The 15,866-nt window shown below is 44.6% G+C and overlaps 1 protein-coding gene across 1 annotated transcript in view; it reads right to left on the bottom strand.

The window, feature by feature from the left end:
• The window catches only part of DppIII (dipeptidyl peptidase 3), a 79,079-nt gene that overhangs the window by 11,537 nt on the left and 51,676 nt on the right, over positions 1-15,866 (bottom strand). The window contains exons 15-19 of the mRNA XM_055066898.2: positions 15,472-15,666; positions 14,033-14,139; positions 12,948-13,121; positions 7,375-7,499; positions 5,879-5,999 (exon numbers count right to left, since the gene is read on the bottom strand). Coding sequence (XP_054922873.2) covers positions 5,879-5,999; positions 7,375-7,499; positions 12,948-13,121; positions 14,033-14,139; positions 15,472-15,666 — 722 coding nt within the window. The remainder of the gene's footprint in view (positions 1-5,878; positions 6,000-7,374; positions 7,500-12,947; positions 13,122-14,032; positions 14,140-15,471; positions 15,667-15,866) is intronic.

Raw genomic sequence — 15,866 nt, forward strand, 5'->3', positions numbered from 1 at the left:
ACACTCTTCTTTACATTATCTTGCACATTCCCCACTTTTGTCTGTCGTGCAGGTTGACCTCATCGACCTGACAATAACCCACGGAAACCGCCTGCCATAAAGATAGAAGGACTCGCCTGTTTCCCGGAAGAAAACTGGAAAGCAATACTTTCTGAGCAATAGATGATTACCGTAAACACAGAATGGCCCACTATTAAACTGAAAACTCCACTGGTATTTAGGACAACTTGGCTATTTCTTCAGCTTCAGAGGGGAAATATGTGCACTTGATTTTATTTGACAGACATTCTATTCATTCATACAAATAACTTTATTGAGTGCCCTGCGATTTGGTAGGGAGGGCCTGGACCCCGTCTAAAAAAAAAAAAAAAACTAAATTATGGGGTTTTACGTGCCAAAACCACTTTCTGATTATGAGGCACGCCGTAGTGGAGGACTCCAAAAATTTCGACCACCTGGGGTTCTTTAACGTGCACCTAAACCTAAGTACACGTGTGTTTTCGCATTTCGCCCCCATCGAAATGCGGCCGCCGTGGCCGGGATTCGATCCCGCGACCTCGTGCTCAGCAGCCCAACACCATAGCCACTGAGCAACCACGGCGGGTTGGACCCCGTCTGGGTTACGGCCATGGGTTGTGGGCCCTTGGCGGCTTCCTCGCTCGCTGGATGGCCCAGAGTTAGTGCTGCAGGTTGGAGTTGAGCAACGCAGACTCCCAGCGCGCGTGGAGGCTATCGCTGTTTGAGGCTATCGCTGTTTGAGGCTGCATCACTGTTATTGTGTATTATAGCCGTACATTACCATAGAATATGCTCCAGGATGGCTCTAGTGTCGCAATAAAAAAATATTTCATGGACCTTCGTATGCGAACTGTTATCAGTGCTGGCATATTAATTTGGTGATCCATTTAATAAGAATCTTAAGTACCTCAGTTATCGATAGCTAGCAAGATTCTTGTTAGTAATGTGATTAGCATCCTGAGCATGCGCAGCCCTGTGTGTGTGTGTGTGTGTGCTTCCACAAAATTTGGAAGCAAAAAAGTTTGTGTGGAATTTTATTATATTCGATATTTGATTCGATATCTGGCATTCTTTTCCTCGATTCGATTTGACATTCAGTTTGAAATATACTGTTCTGTATTCACACACCCTTGGTTTTTCTGTCCATTTGATAATACGAACGTTTTTTTCGGTCCCTAGAACTCCAAATAAACAAGCTTTTACTCTATAGGATTTGTCACATTGCTTAGCATAAAATAAATATGAAAAAAAAAATTATCTATAGTCGAACCCGGTTATATCGAACTCGCGAAAAAACGTCTATCAGTTCGATATAGAGCATAATTCGATATAAGCCTGCTAAATAATTGGATGTCATAAAAGCACATACCATTTATAAAATAACTTTATTGATGAAACTAGCTAGCTTAGTTTCACATAAAGTAGTCCTGCATGTTCTTCTGCTTGGACAATTCCGCTGCCTGTGACGCACGCACTTCCCCACATTGTCTAATGAGTCGGAGCAGCAGAGGCCGCAAACTTCCGCATTCATGCAGAAGCACCGGACTAGCGCGAGTGCACCAATCACTTCGGAGGATGTGGACAAAGGACCGTCGTTGCTTTCCTCATTGTGCCCACTTTCATTTGTGCTCAGTACGATGTCGGCGATGTCTTCATTTTCGGGCTCTCCCATGGTCGCGACACCATCACCTGCACTCTCAAACTCATCCACCATTGATTTGTCAACAGCTTCCGGAAATTATGACAGCTCGCTCCAAACTTCAGCAACACCGGCTACGGCTTCGTCGCATTCATCAGAATTTAGTCATCACTGAGCCCGTGGAAACCAGCACGTACGAAGAACCACTTGTACATGGCCGTGCGTATGCGTCGAGTGCCACGGGCACCGGGTCGCAAGTCTGGCTGCTTTAGCCCTAATCATGCTGAGAGTGCTCCTTGGAATCTTGCACGCTGCGGGGACATCCGACTTGTCACCGCGTTCGACCCGATTTATGATATCGAGCTTCACGACGAAAGGCGAATTCTGCCGCTTCATCACTGCAACACTGCGGGAGAAGGCCCACAAGGCGCAAACACAATGAACCAGAAAAGCAGCGAGACAACTCGTACTTTTGCCATCTTGCACGACGAGAGCACAAGAGCCTCTGATTGGCTGTCTGAACAAGCGCTACGGGCGGGCCAGGATCATTTTCTGCAGGGGGTGTCGACAGGTCACCTGAGCAGCCCGAGGCAGCACGGTCACGGTAGGGAGAGCGGTTGGATGGAGCTGCGCCGCCGGGTTTCCCCGCTACTGAGAGGAAAAACCAACTTCTGGGGGCACTTTTCCGCCACTTCATGTTCGATATATCAGGTGTCCCTGCTATTCTTGTTCGATGTAAGTGTAATTTTTCCTGTATATACTCATTGTAACTATACCGTGACCAGAAATTGTTCGATATATGGAATAATTCGATGTAAACGGGTTCAATATAGTCGGATTCGACTGTACAAGCCTTTTGTAGAAAAAAAGAAGTTATATAAGAACGTCATTGTTGCTTCACACAGAAACATCTTTAAAAATTTTCAGAAAATTGACTGCCCTTCCACTGCTCTGAAGAGGGGTGCCGGCAAAGCTCGGGATCCATGGCTCTTCGTTGTCCTAACGCCTTGGCTTCGTGTTCCTTCATGGTGAGGTGAGCACGCTGACGATGAGCCCTTTCTCGAGCGACTTCCTAGCAGCGTTCATGAAACGCCGCATGTTCTTCAGCCAAACGCATGACCCGCGGCCCGCTCCCGCTGCCGTTCCTTCAATGCAGCCTGTTCTTTGGCGAAACGAACCATATGCGGCCTCCCCATCTGACCGCCGGGCCTGAACTGGTGGGAAACAGCAGGCGCGAAGCGAGCGAACATGCGACCACATCTTTTCCCTCCTCCAGAAGGAGGGGACGCCTGTGATTGGCTAGCGTCTTGCGCTGTGTCTACTTCTCCATGCATATAAAACCCCGCTTTAAAGGTCGCATATGATAACTGACAGTGGCTGAACCAGTTAACGTGGTGGTCCAGCAACTCGGAGGACGATGGTTCGAATCCAAAGCCCGACGAGCAATTTTTATTTTCGTGCGGCTTGAGTTTTTTCGTACGCCAACACCGACGTCGACACGAGCAAGGCAATACAAGCTTCACTTGAATATAGATTTTCAATGCAAAGGACCAGTGCGATATTCCAATAAACATGACTTTTCTATGTAAAAAATTTCGTAAGGTATAAAAGGAAATGTTAATCCTAGTGAGTAAGCCCCACTGCAATGCCAAGGTCAACTCCCAGACGTTGACTTGCGTAACACTCAACTCGCTGCACAGCCGCCGGCAAACAATCCCAACCAAAGGTTAAAACCCTGCAGCTAAGAACTGTAACCTTTAGAACATGTCGGCTATCTTTATTTCAGCGCACGGCAGCTTTGAAGCAGTTGGGCAAAAAAAGCAAAACTCCGTCTGAAAATCTTGTAAAGCGAAGTTGTCGTTCGCGTCAGTGCTGCTTCATAGTCCAAAAACTCAGGTGCAGGTGCAACAGAATAAGTAGAAATGCGACATTTTCACGACGCTGACGCCATCTTGCAAACCACGACCGCTCGTCGTATAATTGTCTTTCGCTTTCATTTGCGAGGCGCCTTGTCAGCTTACCGAGTGTCACGCAGCTCCTGCGAACGCATCTGCGTCAATTTAGCATGAAACCATAACTTCAGTCCCCCCCGGCCGATGAAGTAGTACCGATTATAGGCCCAATGGCCGAGGCAGTGTGGCCATGACGAAAATTCGCCACTGGCCGATGTAGTAACAGGCCGCAAGCCGTCTTGCAATGCTTGTCGTTAATACGTTCGTACGGGCGGCTCGTCAGTGATCGGTCCAGAGATTAAGCACGCGTGTTGGATTGACATCTCTCAAAGTGAAGTGAAGTTCGTCGGCGTGTGTATCCGAGACGATCTGCATGCCTATCGGCAGCTAATCAGTCCTTTTGCACTTTACAAACTGTTCGCTTGTGTTGCCGTTCCCTCTGTCCGCGTCACATTACCATTTCAATCGGTCCTGCTGACCCGGACAAACCTTGTCCAAACCTTGACAAACAGAGGTGGCCGCGGCCGACGTGGTGCCGTTCTGCAAATCACAGCTTTTTGGCGCTGTGTGTGCAACTGCCACATCAGGATGATGTCAGGGACTGCTCACAGCGACAAAGTCCACTACCGTGTCAGCCAAGGCACCCTCGGCTATCCTTTTATGTCAAAAACGAAGTGAAACGCTGCATGGGCGGCATCGAGCATGAGGAACTTCGTGGCGCATGTGACATGCGTCACTGAGCGGGTCTCACACCGAACATATCGAATATTAAAAAAATTTTGTAGTAGACATTCAATTCATGAATTGAATTATTCGATTCGATTCAGTGGTATTTAATATTCGCATGCCCCTGCCAAAAACCGGAGCTAACTGGTTCCTAAATAACCCAAGAAATGGTACCAGCTACCCGAGCACAAAAAGCAAAATAAGACTTTACAGTGATCAATAGCAGGCTATCGATAGAAATAGGCGCAGACAGGAAAGCTTTTATTTATCTCTTTTAGTCAAGGATCAGGAAGAGCTGTCATTAAATATGTCAATGCATTTTATTCTAAAGTGCTGCAGATTCCACTGAATGAAAGTTAAAATGGTAAGATGATGGAGTAAGGTTAATAAGTTGGGCTAGATGATTTGTGTTGAAATGCATGTTTACCAACGCAAAAATCTCACTAAGGTATGTCCCTCACTCTTTCGTGTGCTAATAAATATGCATTTCAGTAGGATGATGGCTTTGTGCATTTTTTAATGAGTGAATCACGTCACATTTTTCTATAAAATGGATTGACTCACTAGCTCAAGACACATGCACAAGTTAATTATTAGCAGCAGACATTACGACAAACAAAAAACTACTCCTCCACCGTAGCTGACAAAACATGGTGCATCGAGCATCCCTGCAGAAATGGTAGTCTCTTCCGTAAAGTGTCTTTACGTAGCAATATTTGGCACAATGAAATGGAATAGAGCCATATTCTGTAAGCAGGTTTAATTTAGCCGCAGTTTAATGTCCACCATTTTCCCCTTGCCACTACTGGATTGAAGTGGCAAGAACAATGCACACACGTGTAAATCTGATTCTGTAGGCAAACTGATTTTGGCAAATGATGGAACACCAGTTTCACATCAGTCAGAAAAACTAATTTGCATTCAATGTTCCTGCACTTCAAGATGTTGTTTAATTGGAGCTTGCCCTGCAACCTCCCAGCCTTCTGGTTAGCTCAGATAGTAGAGTGATTGCCCCAAGAAGGCATTGGTCCCGGGTTCGATCCCCAGACCAGGAATAATTTCTGTCCCACTGCGAAGCTTTCGTTCTGAGAAACCCACATGGCTCTCCTAGTAGTCAGGTAGATGACAATTTTTCCTTGCATGAACCTTCTTCCACCTAGGCCTCCAGAGAACTGATTGGTAAATAAGTAACTGATTGGTAAATAAATAAAGAAATTTGCCATTTTTTGTCCATGTGCTTCGAGTTGTCAATTAATTTTGGCCTCCCTCTGCAATCTGCTAGCCTCCTGGTTAGCTCAGATAGTAGAGCAAGCGCCCCAGATCAGGATGAATTTTTCTTCAACCGCAAAGCTTTCGTTCGGAGAAACCGTTCATTCTAAGTAAGCCGACTGTAGCTTCATGCTACAGTTGGGTGGATGACAACTTTTCCTTTCACATAAGTACATCGCAACCGAAAGGGTTATGGAGCCATTATGGAGGATGTGGGAAGGCAGACGGCCAGTTGCTGCTTTCGCACGGGCATGACTGACAGACTGATTCGTACCTGAAGCCAGGACTTGGTGTGTGGGTTGTAGGTCTGCATACCCTCGACCCCCTTGACCACCATGGTGAGCCAGTTGACGTACGCCACGTCCTGGCCTAAGTCACCCTCAAAGCCAAACAGTCTGTTGGAGAAGAGGAAGAAAGTACAACACAAGCACAGTAATGCAGAGAACTGCTTACACATGCATAGGTACACATGTAGTATAAAGTATGTAACAGTAAGTAGTACTGTAGTATAAAGTAGTATGTAAGTAGTAGGTAGTAGTATGTAGTATAAGGTACGTAGTACAAAGTACGTTACAGAGAGCCTGTTGCGTTCTTTTCTCTCTCAAATCTGCGATGTGCCTTACACCGGCTCTGGCAGAAAGGATGCGTTAAGCATTGAGTGCGCTTGCTTTAAACACACGTGCAAGAGTCAAAGATTGTAGTCTCTCCGAAAAACAATAGCACGGCCGTTCAATCGTGGGACTGCGGAGTGGCAAAGCTCGTTATGCATTCATTACACGAGGAAAGAAGAAATTCATATTTACAGCGACTAATTTGGGGGTGCGTTCATTACGCAGTGTGTTGCCTACAGTAAAATATAAACCAAGTCGCTGACTGATTCCTCGGACTTGATTATTCAGACTATGCTATGTTACCCCGTGTGCTGTGCAAAAACATAGCAGCTGCGAATAAAGTTTCTGCGATTACAAGCTGTCACTCGTGCCTTCACTTTCAATGTTGAGGTGGTTCCTTTGCTTTCCTGGTGTGGAATATGGCCACTCGTAAGAGTTTCTTTGACACAGCAGCACTTAACCATGCACCTGACCCCTGTGGTAAACCCAATAGGGACCCCTTTAGTGGTAGAGTGTATCTCGGCGGATTTTAACAAACGTCACCTCCCACCTCCCTTCTTGGCCTGCGCTAGGAAGATGTTCAAGCAATACCCGTAGCTCATAATGTCTGATTAATGTATTTACCGAATTCTAACGCACAGCTCTTTTTACCAATTAAAATTAGGCATAGAATTGCCTGCAAGGCGCAGTCAGATACAAAACAAAGCCACCTTCGAGTTGCTTACGCTTTGCCGCATACCTAAGATGTATTGCAGCAAAGCCGACTTTCAGAAACCGACTGTCTTTGTGCAACACACAACTTTTCTTGCTAAAAAAATCAGCTGCGCGCTACATTTCTGTCATTTCTATGTTTCTTGTCTTCTCTTGGACAAAAAAAATGCGCATTTAATTCAGGGGCGTGTTAGACTCAGGCAAATACTGCAAAATGAATCAGCGGTGTGTCTTGGCCTTTTTCCCACATCTTAATTCGACACACCCGATAATTTCATCGGTCCCGTTGGGGTCAAATTAACAAAATTTGACCGTATATTTGATGGCTTCGAGTGCTTCGAAAACTGCAAATAGTGTAATGCAAGCCAAAGCGAACATCTAATACTATTATGTTCGATCGAATTTTAGCACAAGCACATAAACGTAGCAATCACAGCTGTTGCCTTACTTGAGCACATCTTCAACAGTGCAGAGATACAGCCCAACACACTCTGCCCGGCACTCCTCATAGGACGACCCCAGGGACCCAAAGACTGAGTCGTACGTCTCGCCATCCTTGTACCAGCTCGTCACCTTATGTGAGACAAAGGTGGGCAAAGGAATGAGTGAGCAAAACCAACTTTTGGCAAAAGTCTTGTCACTGTTTTTGGAAACTACCATGACAATGTAGTATGGCTGAGGAAGCAATTTGGCCTGTCCGTAAACTTTCTTCAACTCCAGGAGAAAATGGTAGTTTTTTATAGGTCGCAGAAAAGATTTTTGACACTACAAATAATGTTCCAGCACATAAAGTAGCACAGCAAATTGTACATAATGAAATGCTCTTTCCAAAAACGTGTTGCAAAGCAAATATATATATATATATATATATATATATATATACACATTAGGTAACATATAAAAATTCTAGAAAGTGCTATTTTTGTGGCCAGTTTATAAAAACAATAAACAAACATAACTACAAAAACACTGAAGGACTGCGCATGGTGTATAAAATGCCTGGCTGCTCACGATCTCATCTCTATACCCGCTCGACCACCTTGTAAATAAACCCATCTCATCCGCAACAATATCAAAGGAAATTTAGAATATATATTTTAACCCTTTGAAGGTTTTCGCCGTACATGTACGGCGGCGGTTTTCTGTCCCGCAAGGTCTTTGCCGTACGGGTATGGTTCCGACCCTCCGTTTGAAATTTCGCGCCATAATGACGATGCGTGCTCACCGAGAGGTGCTGTCACCTCTTAGCACTTACAAGAAGCGTTTGAAATTTGGGCTACGTTCTTGGGGAGATAAATAGAACTGATTGCTAGCTTCAGCGCGTCGCTCAGACTGAGGCAACGCCCCTTTGGCGGTTTCGGTTTCGCCGCATGATCGCAACGGAGGCGCACGAAACGTCATTTTCTTTGTCGGCACTCTCTTGCAGGGCGGTGGAAGTTGATTTCTATCTTGATTGGCGCTGCTCTTAGCTTGTTTATCAGCGCCGTTCGCGAGGTATTCTCGCTCTCAGTGGCAACGCGCTTTCGCGGTTTCAATTCCGCCGCGTGATCGCAACGGAGGCGCGCGAAACGTGGTTTTTCTCTTTGTCGGCACGCTCTCGCAGGGGCGGCGGAAGTTGATTTCTATCTTGATTGGCATTGCTCTTAGCTTGTTTATCACCACCGCTCCAGAGGTATTCTCGCTCTCTGCGGCAACGCACTTACGCGAGAGGGTGCATCAGACCTCTACCCAAGGCAGCCGCACGCACAGACGTGATTTGTGCGCTAACACAACTCCTCGCTCCAAGAGAACAGACACGCATTTTAGGTGTGCAAACTGCGATAAGGCGCTGTGCGTAGACCCGTGTTTCAAGGAGTACCCCGCTCGGAAATGCTATTGAAGATCTTGCAGTTCTGAGTGATGCCGATACCAAAATACTGTTCCTAATTATTTTTTAGTACTTTTTCCCGACTTTATACATTTTGTACATTCAAGATCTGCATTAAAATAATTTGACCACCTGGGAAAGTTTTTTTCAAAATAATTCGACCCTCAAAGGGTTAGACATCAATAACCCAACAATAGTTTTTGAAAAAATAAATGTTCAGTACACCACCATTCTTTGGCTACAAAAAAGAAACTAAGACCAGGAACTGCTTCATTACTTATGCCATGCGGTGAAACGCTTCCTGCTTTTTTTGAAGCATAGTTGCCTTCTGCACTTTTCACACGAGACATTCCCCACTCCCCTCCCCATATGTTGCAGTCCTCGTAACACATCTTGTAGTTTCGCCGTTTTGGTATCTGCCGAGGATGGTCCAATGAACTTCACCAGCTCGTCTGGAGCAACCTCTTTCCGGGAACCATCTCTCTCAGCGTAGCTGGCAACTTCAGAACATGCATACAAGCCTATCTGTTTGTATTTTTGCAAACAGTATTTATGTTTTCCGCAGTGAAGAAGAGCAGAAAGAAATCCCGTGCCACAGTAAACTGTTTTGCACTGCTCTGTAGTGCTGGGCTGAAATGTGCTATGGGCGGCCTTCTTGGCATGAACTGAAGTTTCTTTGCTGCTGGAGGCAGCACATTCTGTCCAAACGAGGTATGCACCCTGCAGGTAACCAGTACAGCTCTCAGGTCGTGTGCAAAGATCGACAGGTGAGCGTGCATGAGGAAAGAGACCACTCAAGGCCGTAAACTGAACTCGCTGGTGAACAGCTGCGGATGTCGCCAGGCTGACTCAAAACATCATCGCCGTCAGAGCTTGAATATGGTTTGCTGTCACCTTCAGACCTGTAGCTCGAGTCCTCATCACTAAATTCAGGTGCGGGTGCAGCTTACTTCCAAGCGGGATGCTTTCTCGCGACTTTCCATGGGAGCGGCTTTTAATAAATGCGTAGTAATCCCGGCAGCACTCCTCAGTGGGATTTTAAGAGAAGCGAAACCGAAACTTTTGGAAAACTGGCTTAAAATGCCAGGTCCACATGTTGAACATGTGGCCGACCTTCAGAAATGGGCTTTGGTGGACAGTTGACGTCATATTTAGGCGATTATCACCTCTCAGCACTGTCAGATGCCAATGACATAATTTGATGGTAGCGTGGCATAATCACGAGCGACATGCTTTTTGCAGCTGCACCTCTTTTCGCTACAACACATGCACATTGGTTCCCCAAAAGATGTGTCAGAAATCATAACACTGCCAGTTAGTTAGTGCCTGGACTAACCACAGGTGGCACTAAGTGCACAAGAACCGGTTTTAACATGTCGAAATTGGCTATTTAAAGCACTGAACACCGGTGATCGAGCTGAATAGATGCGGTAACGAAAGAGTTAACTGACCACCACCGGATCACAAACACTTGAATATTACATAGAGGTTACATCTATTGATCTATTTTATTCAGTGAAATGCTTGGTAAAGGGTTCTTAGTCTCACAACATTAAATATCTCCTTTAGTCTATGGCCATCTGGCGAATGCTCCAGCTACCACAAAAAGCTCTCATTTTGTGGTCTGTATTATACAATGTGTTTGTTTAGACCATACAGAATTTTAAAAATCACCTGTGGCAGATCACTTCATTGTAGTCCTTTAGACAGATTACTCGAAGCAGTGGTCATTATGCATGAGAAAACAAAATACAGACTCAACGAATTAACAAAATTCATTAAATAATTTATAGTACTAATTGTAATCTACAAATTGTAGCCAGTGATATTGCAAGGCATATTTACTTGGAACAAATTATAAGGATCGCATGGGTTTTGAGATATGTGCTGTGAAACTTGCAGTAAAAATGCATTATTGTTCCACTTACTTCTTTAACTTTACGTATATATTATTGTTCCGCTTACTGGAATGGCCATGTATTTTGTCACACACATTGGAAATAAAAATCTCGAAACTGGTATCATCCTGCAAATTCGTTCCAAATGGAAAGGTCTCGCCAACTGACTGGCTGCAATTCATAAATTGCAGTACGTGCTGTATGGTAATTAAATGAAACATTAAATAATGAATTTTTGTTCATTATCGAGCATTTCGATTTCTCATGCAAGTAATGTCCACCTCTGATTAATCCAGCTGAATAACTAGAATTATGTTATATGCTAGAGGTGATTTTTTTAAATTCTGTACGTTTAAAAAAAGGACGGCATGGTAACTCATTTGGCATCAGGTATCTAAGGCAAATTAGTCTTGTGGGATTTCTTCAACTACGAAACTTTGTTTATGAGAAACTTGTGTGCGTTTACTTTGTAGCTTCGTTTCTACATACAGGTGGCCGTAAATACTTCCTTTCACAAGTTACGTCATTTAAATTTAAAAATCCTATTCTTCAAGTTGCTTGTTGACACCCCATTGTTGCATGGAAGTGATGTTTTCCAGTCTATTTTATGCCACAGCCTGCCTAGAACAAAACGAAGCAGCTTCGTCCACTAAGAAATGAACGGCGACCGTCACCTGATAATGCGGGTCCTAAAGAAATTTTTTACCCTGCTGAGAAAGCTGGCATTATTACCTGTGGTGCCACACCACCCAATGTTTCCTGTGCACTGTTTTTTGCCATTATTGCTGCTTAACATTTCCTTTATACGATGTGTTAATCACATCCTACTGTTTGACACAACTGTCTAACCTTCATTTGTTTCCCTTCAGGAGGCCCCCGAACAGTTCTTACTTCGGGAGCTCCTCTTGTGTATTTATACTCCACCTGCATTTTATGTATCATACTAAAGAAAATAACCGAAATAAATCAATACAATTAAATAAAATAGTGCCTTTGTATGCCATACCATACTAGTTGACCATACACTAGTATGGTCAACTAGTTGTTTCCATTGTTTTCAATTTGACCTGGACCAACACACGAAATGCTGCTTAACACACATATTTTCGCATATACTGCATCAAGTCTCGCTTGCAGTTTGGAGGCTTGTCAGTAGGATGTGAAATTAGGGAACTTTCTGCGTTTAAGTAGAGGGTATGGCCAAAAGCATTTTGGAACAGATCTTGTATCAGGCAACAACAATTATTATGAATGATTGTTGGCCGGACACTATTCTTACGCGTCAACAATAGGTCTAGAGTGCCAGTGCACATTACAAATATTTTCAAAGAATAAGCGTACCCAACCACTCACGAACAAATTGCTACTACCACACGGCTCCACTGAGTCAACCCACATGCTCAAAAAAGAAAGTACAGTCAAAGCTTTTCGATACGATCCAGTTGCGTACAATTTCCCGGCATTAACATTTTCAACAGAGAACACAAAAACTGACCCAATGCCGCTATGCTTCTTTTTTACTGCTTCATACATACCAAGAAAACACAATATTTCGTCACTAACGTTCAGTACCTCACTAAACTGTAATTACATAAATTTTCCAGCCGCTACATCCCGTGTAAACAAGAGAAAATGCGTGAGGTACTTGCAATCGAGAACAGTATTCGCCGCGCATGGGGCAATAGTGCTGTTGGAAGCATGCTGCATGGTTTTAATAGGTGATAACCCAAAGACACTGCAGTTTCCTGCTGCAGGCAGCACGAGGTAAGTGTCTCGGTCTGGTGGCATCATAGGCATCGAGTTCCTGCATCGGGCCCATCGGCTCAATTTTGTTTCAATTTCCTGTTGCTGTCTGAGAACACTACGCAATAGGAAAACAACAACGAGCACCTCAGATTGCTCGAGCGCCGCCACGTTTCTGAGTATTTCTGTTCTGAACTTGAGAGTTCGTGTACATTTAATATTTTTCTTACTTTTCCTCCTCTATGCTCCTCGTCATTCTTGTTACACATTTTCGCTTCTTCTGCATCATTTACCCTAATCATATGAAGTAGCATCTCGTGTACAGCAAGGCCTAACCTCCCCATACTGTCATAGAGGTCTCGTCTGCCTCAAGCATCTCAGCCTCACCTTTACTATAAACCCTGGCGGCCCCCCTTAATCTCTCTAGACAAACCACAGCATTCAACAGACTACAGTTTGAGAAATACTACACTTGATCGACGCCAGCAGCGAGCACCACGGCACACTCCCTACCTTGGCTTCGGGGTCAGGTCCCAAGCCAACGTGGGGCATCACGACATTGTCATGGTCGTAGTTGAAGGTGCCGTCCTTGTGCCGCACCAGCAGCTTGCCGCTGCCATGGCCGAGAAGCTCGTGTAGGCCCACTTGCACCTCAAAGGCTTGATTTTTCAGCCTGTTGAAGAGCTCCTGCAGTCGGCACGTATATTTTCAGACTTCGAAAGACTCCATACAGGAGAAAATGTTCACAGGAGAACGGAGACTTGAGGCGATAAACAGTACAAACAGTATTGGCCTTGTGTAATACAGTAGACTTCTGTCAATTCGACTGCGGTTACATTCGATCTATCAAAATAACGAAAGAAAAAACTGTCATTATTTCGACCCTAAAACTGGCCTTCGCCAGATCATTCGAATTTGATCAGACAGCAAGCACGTGCCTGAACCCTGTGGTGACCCCAATAGCGACCCGTTTAGTGGCAGCGTCCTTCTAGGCAGAGCTTGGGGTGACAGCAAATGCCTTGAGCACATAATCTATTGTCAAAACACGTTATTATGGTACCTATCATCATTACGGTATTAACCCGATTCTAATGCCCACTGTCTTTTTGAAGAAAATTGGGCCAGAAATAGCCTGGCGCCATACAATCACACATGAAACCAAACCCGCCTTCGCAATGTTCACATGCTTTGGCGTATAACTTGTACTGCGGAGAGGCCGACTTTAGGTAACCGGCCGCCTTTGTACAACAACCTTTTTTGCTAGAAAAAATTTAGTGCATGTAGATTTTTACTTTGTTTAGGAGCTTTAATGTCATTTATACATTAGTTTACAACTTTGGACACACAGAAAGTGGACGCATGTTTGATTCGGGGGCGCATTAAAATTGGGCAAACACTGCCAAATGAAGCAGCAGTGTGTTCTGGCATTCTTTACGCATCTTGTTTAATTCAACCTGTCAGATAATTCAATTAGTTTCATCTGTCCCGTCAGGGTGAAATTAGTGAAAGCAAGAACAGTAATGCAGCCATCTTTGCTACATCATCAGACTGGCATGCACAAGTTACCAACGTTCATAAAGGCACAGGACTGAGCTTACATTGTCATTCACAGTCATAAAGTTGGCCTTGGATGATTTGTCGTCAGCGTTGATGACATTGCCCAGTGAGACGTTCTTGAAGCCCTCATTTTGTCGAATGTCATCATCTGGAAACCAGACAAGGCATGTGGTTGCAGTTTATCAGCTTGATTCACCAACAACACATAACTTGTAGGTGACCTTTGAGCGAAAGTGCTGACATGAAATCGTGTTGATGACCGGTGCTATATGTACCGGGCGTTTCAGGGAAGACCTTAGACAACTATTAAACACAACAAGACAACCACGGAAATCTCAGAAAGGTCACTAATGAGTGGGCTAATTACCTGAGGTACAGAGACTACCATTTTAATTACCATATTAAGGCACATCTTGCAGCAGCAAAAGTTGCGCCAGCAAGTAAGCGAAGAACGACGACTTTCTAGAAGCCCTGTGCCTAGCACTCCAAATGTGATCAGAAATACAGAATTTTTCCAGTTAACATCAATCAGCAGCAAAAAACCGATAAAAGCTGTTCAAACCACTAGTAGCCTACTGAAGTGCACAACTTTCAGCAGCAGCAAAGCACAGACAAGTGAACGGCTAACAGTATTGCTTTAATTCTCTCAGGGTGTTGCCGATTAACGACTGCCTCCTGTACCATGGCTCAGCGCAACAGGGTGTGATTGCTGCAATTCATTTCCATTCCTTCAGTAAAGAAACCGAGACCTTTGCCCCGACTCGGCCTGGCGTGCTCTCGACTTAGTGCTCCATGGAAAAAAAAAGTCAAGGCAGAGAGTTGCCTAGGAAAATCAATAGACAGAAATGTGGCCCTAGTGTCCACAGGAGCTGCATGCACGGCAGTTAGACGAGCATGGGAATAACGGGTAGTACAGCGATTTGCCTAGCTTTGTACTTCGAACTTAAAAACGAGTTTGTGACTTTGAAAGTTGATCATCGTCAATAAAATATTCCATCGTAAACGCTATATTCTGCAACAATTATGCAGATGCATAGGAATTTGTTGCCTTCATGCATTCAGAAAAACATGATTGCTTGGAAACCTAGAAACAAAGCGTAATAAACAAAGCCACAAGAATAACAGAGGCCACGAGCACAAAGATTGGACAAATCCATGTTTAGCAAATCATTCCAATGGCAGATAAACAACCGCAGTGTCTGATCTTCCTCTAGTAACTTTAGTAGGAAACAGAAGGAGGTGTTTTTCAAGGCATGGATGGAAAGTAAGTAAAGACAGTTGTTCACCATAAACTACTTGACTCGTACGAACTGATCTAGCATTTGGCATCTACACGATTTCCCTTTGGTGTGCCTTCAGATCGACCGTACGACAAAGCACATCTCTTTCCAAAGCTCTACAGAAAAGTCAATGACAGACATCAGAAACAGACTGCTGACCAAGCACAATAATGCGCGCGAGGACATGGACGCACACTCACAGTTTGGAATGTTGATGCCTGCGGGTATCCCGCTCCCGGCGAAGGTGAGGACGTCAAGCGAGGTAAAGTCGGGCCGCAGGAAGCGGTCCTTCTCAAAGCTCTTCGGCCATGGCAGCAGCTGCAGCAAGGACTCGGCCTGTTCCACCAGCTTGCCAAACTTCTCGCTCTGCGGCCGGTTCACCATGGCGACAAAGCCTGCAAGAAGTATGCCAACATTTCACTTTATTGCTACTGTTGTACGAGACGGTCAGCTGCTAAAAAAAAGGCAAGTTTGAACGCTCCCCGATCACCCCGTACTTGCATCAGCCACATCTACCTTGCATTTGCCATTCTCCTGCCAATCATAAAAACATGAAAAACACTGCAATAGAGGACAAATAAAAAAATTTGTCGAA

This window comes from Dermacentor andersoni, chromosome 6 (assembly GCF_023375885.2).
Source record: "Dermacentor andersoni chromosome 6, qqDerAnde1_hic_scaffold, whole genome shotgun sequence".
NCBI lineage: Eukaryota > Metazoa > Arthropoda > Arachnida > Ixodida > Ixodidae > Dermacentor > Dermacentor andersoni.